General features: G+C 37.6%; 1 protein-coding gene and 1 non-coding gene across 2 annotated transcripts; both read left to right on the top strand.

Annotated features, from left to right (window-relative positions):
* Positions 1-2,754: 2,754 nt before the first annotated feature.
* On the top strand, positions 2,755-5,677 carry LOC119998698 (fructose-bisphosphate aldolase 8, cytosolic-like). Its single transcript, XM_038846071.1, has 3 exons — positions 2,755-2,911; positions 4,149-4,376; positions 4,541-5,677. Exons 1-3 carry the CDS (start codon positions 2,884-2,886, stop codon positions 5,359-5,361), a joined length of 1,077 nt encoding a protein of 358 aa, XP_038701999.1. The 5' UTR covers positions 2,755-2,883; the 3' UTR covers positions 5,362-5,677.
* A 524-nt stretch (positions 5,678-6,201) lies between these two features.
* Positions 6,202-6,303, top strand: LOC119999190. Its single transcript, XR_005468364.1, has one exon. It is a non-coding gene; the product is annotated as a small nucleolar RNA Z279/snoR105/snoR108 (small nucleolar RNA).
* Positions 6,304-19,139: the final 12,836 nt, after the last annotated feature.

Here is a 19,139-nt window from a genome sequence, read left to right as displayed (position 1 = left end):
CAAAAATTCTTAATTAATAGTAAGTCAAAACTAGAACCCATACAGCGTGAGGATTTGAGAATTACGGTGACGATTTGCGAACTAGGGTCAAAATCAAAATTTGCAAACTACGGCTCAAAATCAAGATTTGCAAACTCCAACCAAGATCGTCGCCCTCGCTGATGATTTGCGAACTACAGCCAACATCTTCGCGACAATCGTAGCCCAAGCGTCAAGACCGTACTCCAATCGCCCTCGCTGGAACGTCTCACGTCGTCCTCTCTGTTGCTCTTGAAGAAAGGGGCTTTCTGTTAACTAATCTAGATTGTTGATGAGATCGGACAGCTGAAATTCTGTATTTTAAGACCGTAAAATGTGTCTATATAAAAGATTCTCTATATATAAATCTCTAATTTGTCCTTTCACTATAATTTTGTGGGTAGACTTATAATTTTTTGGTGTAAATTTATTATGTTTAAAAAGTGGTGTAAAGATAGTATTTCTATGGTGTGTAGATAAAATTTCCCTAATATTATTTGCTTTGAGTTGTCTAGTTCCCGTAGATATATCAAGCCTACATGGCTTTGCCTTTTCATGAGGTTACTCATCCCAATAGTGCTATGGCAGAAACATGCTTAACTGCAGAGTTACTACGGATAGGATGTTGTATTTTAGGAAAACGCATTATTGATGGTAAGGAACTTGATTTATTCATATATGCTAACACTCTCCCGCACTTGTGACTTGGGTATACCAGACCCAATAAGTTCACTGTACAAGTTAGGATTATTTGTGAGTGGTCCGTCCATTGAACATCCGAAAGGTCCTACAAATACCTCTCACCTGTGAGTGGTCTGTCCATAAAGACATCAGAAAGACCCAAACTAGAGGAGCTGACTCTGATACCATATTCGAATTTCCAACCCAATATACACATCAACAATACTATCCGTTTTTGGTGGTCTGACTCTCGTGGATACATCGGGAGCCCGCACGACTTTGCTTTCTTAGGAGGTCACCCATTCCGATAGTGCTGTCACAGAAGCATGTTTAATTGTAGAGTTACTACGAAATGTTGTACTCCAGAAAAACGCATTGTTGATGGCAAAGAACTGGATTTATCTATACATGTTAATATGTGGCGAGTATGATGCCATTGATAGTGAAGTCAAGGTTTGTTGGTTCGGAGTAAATAGAATAATTAAAAGATATAAGAAGTAGTATTGACTTCTAATATTGCGTGCTAGTGGATGTCATGGAAGGAAGCATGAATGATGATGAATATATAAACAAATTGTATTTCTATATTTTCTCAACTCTTTTTTTTGTTATTGCCTTCGTGTTGACAATTTCGAGTCACTCAATCAATGCATATTTAATTATTGGAGATTTTACTTGATTTCACTAATACTACTATCGCATGCATTTTTAATAATTATGTTGTAAGTGTTAAAATTTGTATCCCACGTCCGGTTATGTAAGTCACCAACTTGATTTATATGTTCGCTCTCGATCAAAAGAGCTCCTTTAAGGACAAAACAATGCAAACAATATTCTCATAGAGGACTATACCTCGTCAAGTTGTTTTGGTTAAATCTATGCAGTGCTTTCATGAGTATACGATTTATAACATGATATCAATGCGAATACTCGATCCTAAAATACCACTACTTGTGCCCACTTGTTGAGTCTTACATAATCGAACGCACAAATTCAGGGTAGTGTTAATACCTCCGGTATATCACATCAATTAAATATAACCCACTGATATAATTTATCAACTAAGAAAATTCTTTTAAGGAGAAAATCGTGAGCATCTTATATATAGTTATTAGTTTCTTTCTTGCATTGTGTATGTGGTAAAAAACAGTTTGCTACGGAATTCACCAAGTGGTTGTTTGACAGAGCGATTGTCTTAATTTTCAATGTTAACTGTTAAGCCCCAACTAACGCCCCACCAAACAGGCCCCTAAGGTAGAAACTCAAAACGTTTTAGTTTATTAATAGGACATGAGTAATGAGTCGGAGTAGGTGGAGAGGAGAGGAGAGGCAGATGACACCAAAGTGTGCGAAAAGTAGTGTGTACCACACCAGCAACCACCTTGACTGTAAATTGTGACATGCACATTTAAAAACCCTGACCTAATTCGCTGGTGTCGGGTCGCTCTCGGGCCAAAATTCAGTCTCCCTCCTCCCCACATTGATATGATTTGCTTGATATTTTTCTTTTTTTACCTAGTTTTTATTGACAATTTGACCCATCCTGCCCCACGTTTTCACGGTATATGCTTTAGAAAATGCTCCTCATTTATGGATTTCCAATTTTAGCCTTTCTTTAATTACGATGTTGGAGTCCAAAGGCGAGCATTGTCAATAGAGGTGGTAAAACTCTGTTTGGTCCGGATAATTAAATTTGTCCAATTAAGATTAAAGTAAGTTTGGACATAAGTGGTATGTTCGGAATTTGAGTCTAAAGACTTATTTCAATGTGTTTAGGAATTAAGATCTAAATTTGTTTAGGAATTAATGTGTTTATTTCAATGTTTTTTTTGGTTTTAAAAGATTTCTTATGAATTGTAGGCCCAATGGGCCGTTAAGGAAGGAGACCCATTAAAAGACAGAAGGTAGGTAGGGGTAAAAGAGTAAAAGAAGTCAAAATAATAACCCAGAGAGAAACGCAAAGTCCAACGTCATTACGCCGTTACGACGTTACGTGCGAAAAAGCCAAGTGTTAGCGACAATCTCGAAGCCTCCTCTCTCTCTGACTAGTCACTTACCGTTCTTCCAAGGCAATACCCACGATATAAGCCCCAGGCACCTACCTCTCTCTAACACGTCTGTATTCGTCTCTCTTTCTCTCGAAATCTCATTTACTTTCCTCTCCTCCTCTTCAATCAGTCTACCATGTCTTGCTTCAAGGGGAAATTCGCTGGTAATCTTCTTTACCTGACGTCTTTTATCGTATTGATTTCGGTTTGCAAGTGTTTGATTTAGCACTTCTTCTTCTTTGTTGGATTGGATTTTATCATTTGCATACTGGTTTTGGTATTTAGATCTGTGAAATTTTGGGGGTTTTGCTTTCAAATAGATGTTACTTTATGAGATCTGTAATCTAGGAGCTACGACTGGTCTATTCTACTTGCAGATGTTACTTGTCACTTCAGATTTTACATTTACTTGTAAATTGTTGAAGGTATCAAATTATGTGTGGGGATTTTGTTTCTTTTGGTATCATCAGTGAGCGGTTTTATGTAATGTCTGACATCCGATTTTGTTTGTCTCCATCTATTGAACCAGATCCGTCTATCTGAACGGATAGCGTAGTTTGCTAGATCTGACTTGAATTGAATGAATTTTAGTCGGCTTTACAGTAAAACAAATGCTACTTGTGCATTATTAGATCAATTTTAAGAGATTTAATGGTATTGTGATTTTAATATTTGGAATGGATCGATGCATTTCTGGAATTAGTCTATTTGACATGGATTATCACAAGGAGAGATATTTGACTGGAAATAGTTTTATAGTGTTCATATTTTCTTGCGGTAATGAACTACTTGTCTAATTGCTGTTTCTTTTTCTTTTGTTTTTTTTTGTTTCTGGTAGTTTTATACAATGCACATGCTTATAATTAAACGGAGATATTCTCTTATTTTATCTTGAGTTGAACATATTTTGTCTAGGTTGAATGATCTCACTTCTCATATTGTCTTATTGTATCATATTACGTCGGGTGTAAAACTATCTTCAAATCCATTGTCTGTATTTTCAGCATTTTAGCTCGATTAGATTCATAATGAAAGAATCTTATTGATATTTTACTTTGTTGAAATTTGAATTGATGTGGAATGTTGAGTAGCTGATAAATTTCTTATGTAGATCTTTTATTTTTTGGTGGGTTGCTAGGGTGATTCGGAGCGTTGATCTTTTTCTTTTATCTTATTTTCCCTTGCTTTCTTTCTAGCTTGTGTTGTAGTTCTTGAGTATTGTGAAGTTTATCATGGTTTTATTTCATCTGATACCCTCGGTGACGTTTTTAGCTGTCATCTCCTTTGTTTTGCACTCGATCTTGTGAATTCTCAACGTAAAGAATAATTAAATATATTTATCTTTCTGTTTCTGGGCTCTGTTTCCCCTATTATGTTTGATGTATTTTTGTCATTCTTAAGATGAGCTCATTGCCAATGCCGCCTACATTGGCACTCCTGGTAAGGGTATTCTTGCTGCTGATGAATCGACTGGGACAATCGGAAAGCGTCTATCAAGTATCAACGTTGAAAATGTTGAAACAAACAGGCGTGCTCTTCGTGAGCTCCTATTCACCGCCCCTGGTGCCCTTCAATACCTCAGTGGTGTCATCCTCTTTGAGGAAACCCTGTACCAGAAGACTGCAGCAGGTATTTTGATAGGATGTGAATTGTATTGTCGGATTTTGTTTTTAACTTTCCCATTATTTGTGGATGGCAGGAGGCTTACCTAATGTTTTATGGTCTATAGAGAATTTTTCTTCTCCCTAAATAACTTCAATTAAGTTTGATAAAATCTTGATTATAATGTGTAGGCAAGCCCTTTGTTGATGTGTTGACGGAAGGTGGAGTGCTACCGGGTATTAAGGTTGACAAGGGCACTGTTGAGCTTGCTGGAACCAATGGCGAGACCACAACTCAAGGTCTTGATGGCCTTGCTCAGCGTTGTCAGAAGTACTATGAAGCTGGTGCCCGGTTTGCCAAGTGGCGTGCTGTGTTGAAGATCGGTCTAACTGAGCCATCTCAGTTGGCTATCAATGAGAACGCCAATGGTTTGGCTAGATATGCTATCATCTGCCAGGAGAATGGTCTTGTCCCTATTGTTGAGCCTGAGATCCTGGTTGATGGTTCTCATAGCATTGAGAAGTGTGCTGATGTGACTGAGCGTGTGCTTGCTGCATGTTACAAGGCTTTGAATGATCACCATGTCCTGCTTGAGGGTACTCTGTTGAAGCCCAACATGGTTACCCCTGGATCAGAGGCCCCTAAGGTTGCACCTGAGGTGATTGCTGAGCACACAGTGCGGGCTCTACAGCGCACTGTCCCTCCTGCAGTTCCCGCTATTGTTTTCTTGTCTGGTGGGCAGAGTGAGGAAGAGGCTACCATCAACCTCAATGCCATGAACAAGCTTAAGGGGAAGAAGCCATTTAGTCTTTCCTTCTCATTTGGACGTGCCCTTCAGCAGAGCACTCTCAAGGCTTGGGCTGGCAAGGAGGAGAATGTGAAGGCGGCTCAAGCTGCGCTCCTTGCCAGGTGCAAGGCCAACTCTGAGGCAACCCTTGGTACCTACAAGGGTGATGCCAAGCTTGGTGAGGGTGCCTCCGAAAGCCTACATGTTGCGGACTACAAATACTAGGAAGTGCCGGCTTTTTTGGTCAGTTTGTGTTTTATGTTTTGCGGAGCAAATTAGGTTGTGGTGTTCTCTCAGGCGTAGGATTAGATTATATTCCTCTCTTCTAGTGGAATTTACGATGGAGACAGGAAAATAAAGCTTGAGTTGTTTGAAGTTTGAAATGGTTTTGCTCATTGCTTTTCATTACTTTGTATGTTTTGTCCTCATTCCTCCATGTGGAGGTTCATGACTGAGGAATTCCTTTCCTTTTGGATTATGTTTCCAGTTTTCTCGTCTTTCGTTGGATAATTTTTTTATTATTTCTACTGTACTTTTGCAACCCTGGTCGACTACCTCATTTCCCCCTTTTAATTCATTTCGCGATATTTCGAGTCATAATTATTCGGGATGACAAAATTCATGTCTGGTCGGAATGTGCGAATTTGTCTGATCTGGATTAGATCAAACTATTAAGTTTGAACATAAATTAAATATCTTAAATTTGAGTTTAAACATAATTTTTGTTCGGTTTTAAACCTGATTTGGATCTAAATACATAAATTTTGTTAGGATTTTAGTTCAGAGTAGAGATTCTAGTTCAGATTAGGCTATTGTCTAATTTATTTGCCTATATTTAAACTAATCTGAATTTGCCACCGTTAGTCATAATTAATTTTCCTTGTACCTCAACCTGCACTTTCTCCTCATTGTTGTGGGTCCCGTATTGCTGCTGATGCCTTTGGCTTTGACACTGCATTGTCAATAATCCCACATCGGTTAAGAAGAAACTTGGAGTGGACGTGCTAACTATAGAAACGGTGAAAACAGGGAGTGATAGTTATGATCCTTCAGTCAAGTTTTACGGGGATATGATGAGTGGTCATTTCTTGCGTATCTATGCGGGATGGGCGTCCGCCCTGCCTGGTTACGACAACTGGGCGCTCCCATCATAACCAGTCTGATCCCTATCTTGAAGGAATCAAAGCATTATTAAGTTCTAAATCCCTCTTTTCTTTTGTATTATAATGAGTTTTTAATTTTTTAAATTAGACATAGCTTTTTGAACATTAAAAAATATAATAATTTTTTATTAAACTAACAAAAGCACTTGCTGATTCTGGTCTCGTCTGGGCTTGGGCCCAATCTAGAGCATCTTGTTCTTTTGAAAGCCCAGCCCATTTGTTTTACGTTTATTTTTTTGAAGGAAAGTCTACATTTTATTAAGAATCATGCAACAGTAGATCTGCCATTACAACTTTCTGAAGAGTCAAAAAGACTCATTTGATGCATGCATATGGACATGAACAACTTAAAGCAAACTTAGCAAGACACTGAGCTACCTTGTTGGAGCTCCTTAGGTGAAACAAAAATCTGACTACCTGAGGTTATGTAACACCCCGCTGGAGTTCTGAATTTCTCGTATCACACTATCATCCTCATTTAGCCCGATCTTCTTTAAATGAATCTTATCCACAGCTCCCTTGGAATCACTAATAATCGTCACGTTTGTAAGGCTACAATAAGATGTTAGCTTGATCCCTTCATGTATGGTATAAAACGCAGCGCTCTCAATGGAATTTAAAAAGCCCCACTGGTGCTGCCGAAGCAGCTATGAGCCGATCACCAGAATCGCGAGCCACACATCCTACAGCAAATCTAGAGCTATCACTGTCACGGTCAACATCAATATTTATATTGTTTCACATGGGTCTTTTTAACAAAAGGGATTATAATAAGGTACGTATTAAATAGGGGAAAAAAAAAACAGAAGAAATTGCAAATTTGGGAATTGCAAAGAAATCACATCAACTATGAATCATGTTAAAACAATATTGCGCAACAAAAAAATTCTTGTAAATAATCTTAACAGGTGTTCACGAACGTTGCCCCTAAAGCCTCACAATATTATTTTGTTCTCCTTTTTTTAAAATCCTAGATCCGCCCCCGTTCTCTAGCCACGTCACAATGCACTTGATATGAAGACATGGTTGCATGACATCTTTGTTGCTTCCCACCAAATCTCAAATTCATCCAAACATATCGAACATGGATTCTCCAAACTCAATCCTTTTACTACCCTCACTGATAAGAGCCAAAAATATACACTTTTAATAATGAATTATTAAGGCATTTGTCACATAATTAGGGCTTAAAGTGATTATTACACCACTAAAATGCAAATATCATTTTCACTCACTTTGTATTTATTTTTATATTTTCAGGCCCAATTCATACCAATCAATGTTCAACATTTGCTAGCTCATTTCATGAAGAGCCCATATGCTTTTGTCCACTACCATCTTGATCAAATTCTTGATTATCATTTGAAAGCCACCACATGATTTGTCAAAATCATTTGACATCATTCCATGCATCACCATCATTATAGTACAAATTGGACATTCAATGATGGAGACTCCACTTAAATGCAATGATGGAGACTCCACTTAAATGCAATGATGGAGATTCCACTTAAATGCAATGATGGTGACTCCACTTATTTTGTCATGGTTGGTCATTCAATGGATGGATAGCTCCTAAATTCCTATAAATAGAGAGCTAGGGGAAGAAAAGAGAACAAGATTGAAGGAGGAGAGAAGGAGACAAGAGGAGAAGAAGAATTAGAGAGTGAGTTCTTGAGTTTTTATTTTCTCTTTTACAACAATTCTCTCATATATTCTTTCTAGAATTTTGTGAGATTAATTGTTGGTTTTGTAAACCTAGTATGAGGAACTAATCCTCTTACTAGGGTGATGATGGATCCACTCTATTGTGTCTAAATAAATTTGGTTTGATTAATTATTAGTTTATTTATGTTATGTCAAGTGTTAATTAGCTATTCTTTATTGATAATCAAATCTTGATGCTTAGCTACCATCTAGGTTTGATTACCATGATGCAAATTGAGGCAAATGCCCATGTCCAATTTGAGACAAGCTTCTTGCAATTAATACCGAAGTTACCTAGACATAAATGCCATATGCTAGGATCTTTGTGATCACTACATAAGTTACCATAAATCCTAATGCATTCTTGATTGTCTTAGCCAATCCAAATGCCCATGGTTGGTTGCAATTAAGAATAGGCGTGGTAAGTCAGATGCCCATGACTATTACAAAAATTAGGGGACTTGATTTTTGACATGCATGAATGAAATGATAATTGTCGGCTAAATAATTTAAATACAATAGAGTTGGTGAAATTGGATCCCTAGTTTTGTTTATTTGTGTTAATCCTTATTTATTTTGTTTCCATTGATAATTACAAAGAGTTGGAATTGCATATATTTTATATTCAGTCCCTGTGGGTACGACACTCGTATTTGCCACTTCTATACTACAATTGATTCGTGCACTTGCGAGTATAATTTGGGTTTGGAATCGCTATACTTTTAGCGGGTCATAAACCCTACTTCAAGTTTTTGGCGCCGTTGCCGGGGACTGATTTAATATATTATTATCTAACTCTTGTATATATGTATATATGTATATATTAATATTAGTATAATACACCTCCTTAATGGAAGGTTTTTCAGTTTTATATTTGTGGATGGCTTAACCGCCCCATCTAACTATATATTATTGGCTGGTTCTACTGCTACCGCCCATATCTGTTTATAATAACTGTCACTAACACTTACTAACTTATTAACATTTAAATTTCTGCCACTAACAGTAACATTTATTTATTTATTTATTTATTTATACAGTATTATTTATATTTGTGGTTGGCTTTACACTGCCCCACCTGTATATATATATAGATATGCTTATATGGTCGGTTGAGCCGCCTAAGATAACCTTTTAGTTCTGTTAGTATTTATGGTTGGCCTCTATGCCCCATTTTATTTATTTATTTATTTTTATTTTTTATATATTAATTTTTTTTATTTTGTGTATATCCACTCTTTTAATTTTGTTAAAAAAAATAAAAAAATAAAAAAAATAAAATAAAAAGGGGTTATTATCACTGACATTTTCTTTTATGCAAGGACGTCGATCTCAAAATCCAAATCTTCTTAAATTCAATCCAGAGATTGAACGAACTCTTGCACAACTGAGAAGAGAAGTAAGAGGAAATATGGCAGAAGGGAATCCTGAGAATGCTCTTGCTAGAATTGCAAATCCACCAGTCGATGCACCTGCTCGGAGGCCAATGAAGAATTCATTCATACCTCAGAATATGGAGCAGCCATCCAGCATAGCATTTCAACCCAATGTCCAAGGCAATGCCACATTCTCTCCAGTTCTACTCAATGCAGTCCCACATTTCCGAGGCACAACATTTGATGACCCTTACCTACATATCAGAGAATTCTTTGAACTCTGTAAGACACAATCTGTTCAGGGCTTGACGTCAGAAGAAGTACGACTCATGTTGTTTCCATTTTCTCTCAAAGACAATGCGAAACTGTGGTTCAACTCTTTGACCCCAGGATCGATCACTACATGGGAACAAATGGCAACAAAATTCTTGAAGAAATTTTTTCCAGCCCAGAAGACGAAGCAATTAAGAAGGGAAATTCAAACATGGCAGCAAAAAGATGGGGACTTATTTTATGAAGCTTGGGATAACTTTAAACAGCTACTGCTAAAATGTCCACATCACAACTTGTCACAAGATGATCAAGTTCAAGCTTTTTATGAAGGACTCGACGCAACAAACACAAGCATCGTAGACTCAGCTTGTGGAGGCATATTAATGGAGAAAAGCAGCGAAGAGGCTTTTGACTTATTTGAAACTTTAAGTGAAAATTCTCAACAATTTTCATCTAGAGTAAAGCAAGGGGTAAAACTTCCAAAAGGTGTATATGAAGTCCACACCAGAGTAGAAAACCAACCTCAGTTGCAAGCCATGGAGAAGAAGATTGACATGTTAATGAAAGCAATTTCATCTTCCCAACAAGCAACCCAAGTTGAGATGTGTGCTATTTGTTCTCAATCTAACCACACCACGGAAACATGTCCTATGTCTTCGAACTCTGAACAAGAACATACCAATTATGTGGGACAAGGTGGCTTCCATCCCAACAACAATCCATTTTCAAATACATACAATCCAGGATGGAGAAATCACCCAAATTTCAGTTGGGGAGGACAAGGCCAGCATAAGCAATACAATCAGAAGATGACACAACAAGTCCCTATTGAACCAAAGAAGCTTTCTTTGGAGGAGCAAATGGCTCTTCTAGCGCTCAACACCAACAATTTTATTCAGAAAACGACGGAGCAAAACAACAGGTACGACCAACAATTCAGCAACATACATGGATCTATTCAGAAACTTGAAGTTCAAGTTGGTCAAATTGCTGAGCGACTAAGTGAAAGGGAGCTGGGCAGATTGCCGAGTCAACCAGAAGTAAATCCAAAAGGCAAGGAACAAATCAATGCTATTACCACCAGACGCGGAACAACTGTGGGATTTTTAGAGAATGATGGTGAAAAGGCCAAAAAGCCTAATGATGAAATTCAGCCCAAGCCAACTGACTTATCAAAGCATCAGATGAATGAGTCTCATGTGCCTTTCCCTAGCCGGTTGGTGAATGAGAAGAAGACTGACCAGATGCGGCGAATGATGGATATATTCAGAAAAGTTGAGATCAACATTCCGCTTCTTGACGCTATTCAACAAATTCCTCCCTATGCAAAATTTCTCAAAGATGTCTGCACCAGAAAGAAGAAACTGGCACCATATGAGAAGATTATGTTGTCTGAACAATGCAGTGCCGTTCTAAACAAGAAGCTACCACCAAAGCTAAAGGATCCAGGGAGTTTCACTATCCCTTGTACTGTTGGGCAAGTCTCTTTCGAGAAAGCTTTTCTAGACTTGGGTGCTAGCATCAATCTGATGCCATATTCAGTTTTTGTGCAACTCGGTCTCGAAAAGGAATTACAACCAACTTCAATTACTTTGCAATTGGCAGATCGATCAATAAAATTTCCACGCGGTATCATAGAAGATGTTCTTGTCAAAGTTGATACATTTCTGCTTCCAGCAGATTTTATTATCCTTGATATGGAGGAAGACAGAAACATACCAATTATTCTGGGGAGGCCTTTCTTGGCCACTGCAGGAACTATTGTGGATGTACAAAAGGGTTGTTTGTCCATGACTGTACAAGGACAAACGGTGGAATTTAATCTATTTGAAGCTACTAGACACCCTTCTGATACAGGGGAGTGTTTTAGCATTGAAGCTTTTGATGGCTCAATTTATGATTCATTTTTGGAGCATCAATCTATTGACCATTTGGCAACTTGTCTTGCGTTTCCTGAACTGCAATTTGAAGACGATGGTGAAGTTGCAGAATTTTGTGCATATTTGCAGGCACAACAACCAGTGAATCATAGGTGGATTCGTACATTTGAAGCTCTCGGTCCTTTACTTCCGAAAGTGGTTCGTTCTATTGAATCTCCACCAAAGCTAGAGTTGAAGCAACTTCCAGATCATTTGAAATATGCTTATCTTGGTGCTAAAGAGGCATTACCTGTCATTGTCGCTGCTAACCTTACTGATTCAGAGGAAGAAAGTCTCTTGAGGGTGCTACGACAATACAAAAGTGTCATTGGATGGTCCATTGCTGACATCAAAGGCATAAGTCCCACTATGTGTATGCACCGAATTTTACTGGAAGAAGATTCAAAATCCTCGCGTGAAGCACAAAGACGCCTCAATCCATCAATGAAGGAGGTAGTTCGATCTGAAATATTGAAGTTGTTGGATGTAGGAGTCATCTATCCTATTTCTGATAGCCAATGGGTCAGTCCTGTTCAAGTGGTTCCCAAGAAATCTGGAATCACGGTAATTACTAATGAGAACAATGAGCTCATTCCAACAAGAAAGCAGACAGGGTGGCGTGTTTGTATTGATTATCGAAAGCTGAATTCTGCCACAAGAAAGGATCACTTTCCTTTACCATTTCTTGATCAGGTGCTAGAAAGACTGGCGGGCCATTCCCATTATTGTTTTCTTGATGGCTACTCTGGCTATAATCAAATTGTGATCGCACCAGAGGATCAAGAGAAAACAACTTTCACATGTCCTTTTGGGACATTTGCATATAGAAGAATGCCATTTGGGCTTTGCAATGCACCAGCTACTTTTCAACGGTGCATGACAAGTATATTCTCTGACATGGTGGGCCACATCATTGAAGTCTTTATGGATGATTTCTCTGTGTTCGGATCATCTTTTGATACCTGCCTGTGCAATCTTGCCTTGGTTCTGGAGAGATGCCAGAAGACTAATCTGGTGCTTAATTGGGAGAAATGTCATTTTATGGTTCAAGAAGGCATTGTTCTTGGTCATCTTATTTCCGAGAAGGGGATTGCCGTTGACAAAGCAAAAATTGAAGTTATTTCTAGATTGCCACCTCCCATTTCTGTAAAAGGTGTGCGATCTTTTCTCGGACATGCGGGGTTCTATCGCCGGTTCATCAAAGATTTTTCGAAGATTTCCAGGCCATTGTGCAATTTGCTTTCCAAGGATGCCACTTTTCATTTTAATGATGAGTGTTTGCAAGCATTCAGCAAATTGAAGCAATTACTTACATCTGCACCTATCATGATAGCACCAGATTGGAGTTTACCATTTGAGCTCATGTGTGATGCCAGTGACTATGCAATTGGAGCCGTGTTAGGGCAAAGAGTTGACAAGCTACCACATGTCATTTACTATGCAAGTCGTACTCTCAATGACGCCCAACTTAATTACTCAACAACGGAAAAAGAACTGTTGGCTGTAGTTTTTGCATTGGAGAAATTTCGATCATACCTGATTGGATCAAAGGTGATTGTCTATAGTGATCATGCGGCTCTCAAATATTTGTTGTCTAAGAAAGATTCAAAACCGAGATTGATTCGCTGGGTGTTATTACTCCAAGAATTTGATTTAGAGATAAGAGATAAAAAAGGAGCAGAAAATGTTGTAGCAGATCATCTTTCTCGTATTGTTCAAGCAAACGATGGTGAGAAGACGGAGCTTCCATTGAATGAAACGTTTCCTGATGAACAGCTTTTCTCTGTACAAATTGAGATGCCTTGGTATGCTGATATTGCCAATTACCTTGCAAAAGGTGTTATTCCCAAAAATTGGACTCACCAACAACGGAAGAAATTTTTCTCCACAGCCAAACATTATTTCTGGGATGAGCCTTACTTATACAAACATTGTGCTGATCAAATCATTCGAAGATGTGTGCCACAGGAAGAACAACAGAGTATTTTACAATTCTGCCATACATTCGCTTGTGGTGGTCATTTTGGTACTCAGAGAACTTCTGCAAAGATTTTACAATCAGGGTTCTATTGGCCAACTCTTCACAAGGATGCCCACATTTTCTGCTCTACCTGTGAAAATTGTCAGAAACTTGGCAACATTTCTCGCAGGAATGAAATGCCACTCAACAATATTTTGGTGGTTGAAATCTTTGATGTTTGGGGAATAGATTTCATGGGACCATTTCCCAAGTCTCATGGGAATGAATATATACTGGTGGCAGTAGACTACGTGTCCAAATGGGTTGAAGCTATTGCAAGCCCAACCAATAGAAGTGAGGTGGTAATTCGGTTACTTCAGGGTGTAATATTTCCAAGATATGGCACTCCACGTGCTATAATCAGTGATGAAGGGAAGCATTTTCTGAACAAGAGTGTGTCTACACTACTTGCCAGGTACAATATCACACATAAGATTGCCACTGCTTATCATCCTCAAACTAGTGGACAAGCTGAGATTTCTAACCGAGAAATTAAACGCATTTTGGAGAAGACTGTGAATATCAAAAGAACTGACTGGAGTATAAAATTGAATGATGCTCTTTGGGCATATCGCACTGCATATAAAACTCCAATTGGCATGTCTCCATATCGTTTGATTTTTGGCAAGGCTTGTCATCTTCCCGTGGAGCTCGAGCATAAAGCATTCTGGGCAATAAAAAGGTTGAATTTTGATTATGATGCAGCTGGTGAGAAGAGGAAACTGCAGCTCAATGAACTTGATGAGCTACGTGACGAGGCATACGAAAATGCGAGGATTTACAAGGAAAAGACAAAAAGATACCATGATCAACACATTGCAATGAAAGAATTTTCTCCTGGTCAAAAGGTACTTTTGTTTAACTCTCGTCTCAAACTTTTTCCAGGGAAGTTACGTTCAAGATGGTATGGTCCATTTCAAGTTGTTCGAGTATATTCCCATGGAGCTGTTGACATTAAAAATTTGGAGACGGGAAACGAGTTCAAGGTTAATGGCCAGCGCCTCAAACCTTATTTGGAAGCTAATCTTGACAGAACTGTCTCCAGCATTACTCTCCAAGATACAGGTAATTGAGTGTTGGGAACACTCTGTCTTGCCCAGACAATAAATACAGCGCTTATGGGAGGCAACCCATACTTCTTTTTCATCTATTTATTTTTATGTAATATTATCTAAAAAAAAAAAAAAGTCTTCCTCTAGCGTGGAAATGAGCAGCAATAGCCCGGCTAGAGATGGGGCTATAAACATTAGAGGATGGACAACACAGGCTGGAGCACATGTTGGCTGCACTCATGGATATGATACGAAAGTAAAAACATGGCAATGCAACGGCCAGAAATATTTTTTGTCAGGTTGTATTTCTCTGAACCATAGCTTTCCATATATATTTTTCATATTATATATATATATATATATATATATATATATTTTTTTTTTCTTCTTTTCCCATTGAGGACAATGCAAGATTTTAAGTGGGGGAGGAACTGGTTTGATAAAAAAAATGAAAAAAAAAAAAAATTTGTAGCTAGAGGAGGCAAGTGCTGTGCTACCTTAGGTGCAAGCTTGAAACACTTGTAGTTGATCTCTTGGAGGGATGCCAACTCAACCAGCTAAGTAATTAGTAGTTTGTCCAGGAAACAACCACCGATAAGGTATTTGGGAGTCCTAAGCATGGACTGGACGAAATGTCCATAATTGTAAAGCCCCAAAGTGGAGATACAAAGGACTGTTGACCTTGGTTTGGGTTCCATTGAGCCGACCAGAAACTCTTAGAGAATGACAACCTATTGTAAGGCCTTGTTAGCCTTTTGCCCTTGCTACGGGGTACATCTCTTTAGTTAGGTTGATAGTAACCTAGCATCCAGTCTCAAGGATCCTGGTGTTGAGACAAATTCCGTTTGTTTGCGGTGCTTTGGGAATATTGAGTCTTAGAACCGTTTGTTTGTTAAATATCTATTCTATTTAATGATTGCTAAAAAAAATAATAAAATAAAAATTTTTGATTTGGAAGTCATATTTGTATCATATTTCTGAATTGGTCTGATTATTTCTGAAGTGTGGATAACAATTTGAGTTGAAAACCCATAATCACTTGTCGATTTTTCTGACTTTAGTTTTGTCTCACCTATTTTATTTAATAATTGGATCAATTGCACAGAATTACATATCTGTGGGGTATGATATTTAAGATTAATTATGAACATTGTGATTTTCTTGAGTTGATTTGGAATTCTTTGAATATTAATATCTTGGGATACATGTATATATTCATATTTAAAAAAAAAAGAAAAAAAAAGAAAAAAAAAAGAAAAAAAACAATTATAAATAAATGGGAGTGTTTATAAGTTTTTCTGCTGAGTAACCGGGCCTCTTGCCTCAGTAAGCAGTGAGTGTTCGCGTAAAAAGGTAGAAAAATCAAGACATCAACCCATGTGATAAGCGAAGTTTTGAAGCCTTTTTGACTCGAGTTATTAAACCCGTTGGGGTGTCTTTACACCTAATGCCCTGAGCCAACTGGATTGGGAGTCATTGGTTGAACGCTTGTTACAAGGGTCATTTAGAAAGCTTAATGAGACTGAGCATTGCACAAGTCACATAAAAATATTATATATAAAAATAAAAAAAAAATCAATAAATAAAATCCCTTGATATTAATTATTCATTGAGTCTGATGATTCTTGTGATATTGCAGTGTTTGTGTTAATATTATATTAAAGCCACATATTTACGTTTAATTCGCTACGCACTACACATCACGCTAAGATAGAATGGGTGATATGAGATTTAGTCAGAATTATTTGTTTAAGTGATAGTGGTTGGTGGATTCTTAAATATATTCATACTAAAGCGATAATTAGATTCTTCATATATGTGATATGAATTTTCCGAACGCTTAAATTGCTAGGGGCTAGCAATAAGCTGGTTGGGGGTTGTGATAAGAGCCAAAAATATACACTTTTAATAATGAATTATTAAGGCATTTGTCACATAATTAGGGCTTAAAGTGATTATTACACCACTAAAATGCAAATATCATTTTCACTCACTTTGTATTTATTTTTATATTTTCAGGCCCAATTCATACCAATCAATGTTCAACATTTGCTAGCTCATTTCATGAAGAGCCCATATGCTTTTGTCCACTACCATCTTGATCAAATTCTTGATTATCATTTGAAAGCCACCACATGATTTGTCAAAATCATTTGACATCATTCCATGCATCACCATCATTATAGTACAAATTGGACATTCAATGATGGAGACTCCACTTAAATGCAATGATGGAGACTCCACTTAAATGCAATGATGGAGATTCCACTTAAATGCAATGATGGTGACTCCACTTATTTTGTCATGGTTGGTCATTCAATGGATGGATAGCTCCTAAATTCCTATAAATAGAGAGCTAGGGGAAGAAAAGAGAACAAGATTGAAGGAGGAGAGAAGGAGACAAGAGGAGAAGAAGAATTAGAGAGTGAGTTCTTGAGTTTTTATTTTCTCTTTTACAACAATTCTCTCATATATTCTTTCTAGAATTTTGTGAGATTAATTGTTGGTTTTGTAAACCTAGTATGAGGAACTAATCCTCTTACTAGGGTGATGATGGATCCACTCTATTGTGTCTAAATAAATTTGGTTTGATTAATTATTAGTTTATTTATGTTATGTCAAGTGTTAATTAGCTATTCTTTATTGATAATCAAATCTTGATGCTTAGCTACCATCTAGGTTTGATTACCATGATGCAAATTGAGGCAAATGCCCATGTCCAATTTGAGACAAGCTTCTTGCAATTAATACCGAAGTTACCTAGACATAAATGCCATATGCTAGGATCTTTGTGATCACTACATAAGTTACCATAAATCCTAATGCATTCTTGATTGTCTTAGCCAATCCAAATGCCCATGGTTGGTTGCAATTAAGAATAGGCGTGGTAAGTCAGATGCCCATGACTATTACAAAAATTAGGGGACTTGATTTTTGACATGCATGAATGAAATGATAATTGTCGGCTAAATAATTTAAATACAATAGAGTTGGTGAAATTGGATCCCTAGTTTTGTTTATTTGTGTTAATCCTTATTTATTTTGTTTCCATTGATAATTACAAAGAGTTGGAATTGCATATATTTTATATTCAGTCCCTGTGGGTACGACACTCGTATTTGCCACTTCTATACTACAATTGATTCGTGCACTTGCGAGTATAATTTGGGTTTGGAATCGCTATACTTTTAGCGGGTCATAAACCCTACATCACTCACCTTCTCCAATCCATCAATTGATTCTTCACTTGAAGACCAAACGCCATCTTCATCATCATCTTCTTCTTCTTCCATGTACTCCTCATCCGAAATCACGTTTCCTTGTAAAATCTCTACTTCACGCAAACCTGGAGGAGGGTCCACTTGATTGGAGCAATCGAGCGATGCAAGTGCAGCGGATGGAGACGAACTTAAAATACCGCGAGTCACCTGATACCATAACGAGACGTCTTGTCCTTGTGCGTTCAGAGCGTGAATACGAACATGGATTGTTTCATTGTTGTTGTTGCAGGTGGCTGTAAGAACAACTCGCTCCCATGAAGCTTTGGTTTCATCTTGGTCGCTTGACATATTGTTCCAGCTTGAAATTGCAATACAACAATAACTTTGTATTTGGAGTATTGAGCAAAGTAAGTCGGATGTGTATATATATAGGACAACGCGTATTATAATACCACACTGAGGTGATAATCTAGTGGCGAATTTTTCTAGAATCAAACCGTATGCACTAAGAAAGTTCATAGCTCGATTCTCACTAATAACAATACTCTTGCAAAAGCACGCTTTAACTGTGGGGTTATTATGACATGTTGCTTTAAAAAAAATGTGTTGTTGATGGTTAGGAACTGAAATTATCTATATATATATATATTAAAAGTTTAGGCCAATGTACAAATCACAAACTTGCATGTGCCTTTTCTCTTTTTTTTTTTTTGAGAAGTGCATGTTGTCTTTTCTAAGTTGCCAAAAAAGAGATAGGAGTATTCCACGGATTTGGGTGCTTTACAATTAGTTTAAATTGTAGAGTTTACAATTTGAATTCAATGATTTGGAATGTGTGTCATATCAAACTACATTTTTGTTTTTCCATTTTTGAAATTTGATTGACATTTTCTCCACCATTATATTAGAATTGTAGATGTTAGATATATACCACATCGATTGGTTATGTGAAACATATGCTGAATATGAGGGCAAGCCTCCTCTCACTTCAATATGATCTTTTGGGGTGAGTTGGGTAAGGGCCCAACTTTATAGGATAGTATCGGAGCATGCCGCCGGGGTTGAAAACTTCACGTGTGCGTGGCGTGAGGTGCCCAAGTCTGACTCACGACCCACACACGTGAGGGGCAGGGGATGTTAGATATATCCCACATCTGTTGGTTATGTGAAATATATGCTAAATATAAGGACAAGCCTTTTCTCACTTCAATAAGATTTTTTGGGGTGAGTTGGATAAATATCCAACTTTATAGGAGTAGATGGTAGAAAATT

The sequence above is a fragment of the Tripterygium wilfordii genome, chromosome 5 (genome assembly GCF_013401445.1).
Source record: "Tripterygium wilfordii isolate XIE 37 chromosome 5, ASM1340144v1, whole genome shotgun sequence".
Lineage (NCBI taxonomy): Eukaryota > Viridiplantae > Streptophyta > Magnoliopsida > Celastrales > Celastraceae > Tripterygium > Tripterygium wilfordii.
This window is presented reverse-complemented; position numbering and strand designations above follow the sequence as displayed.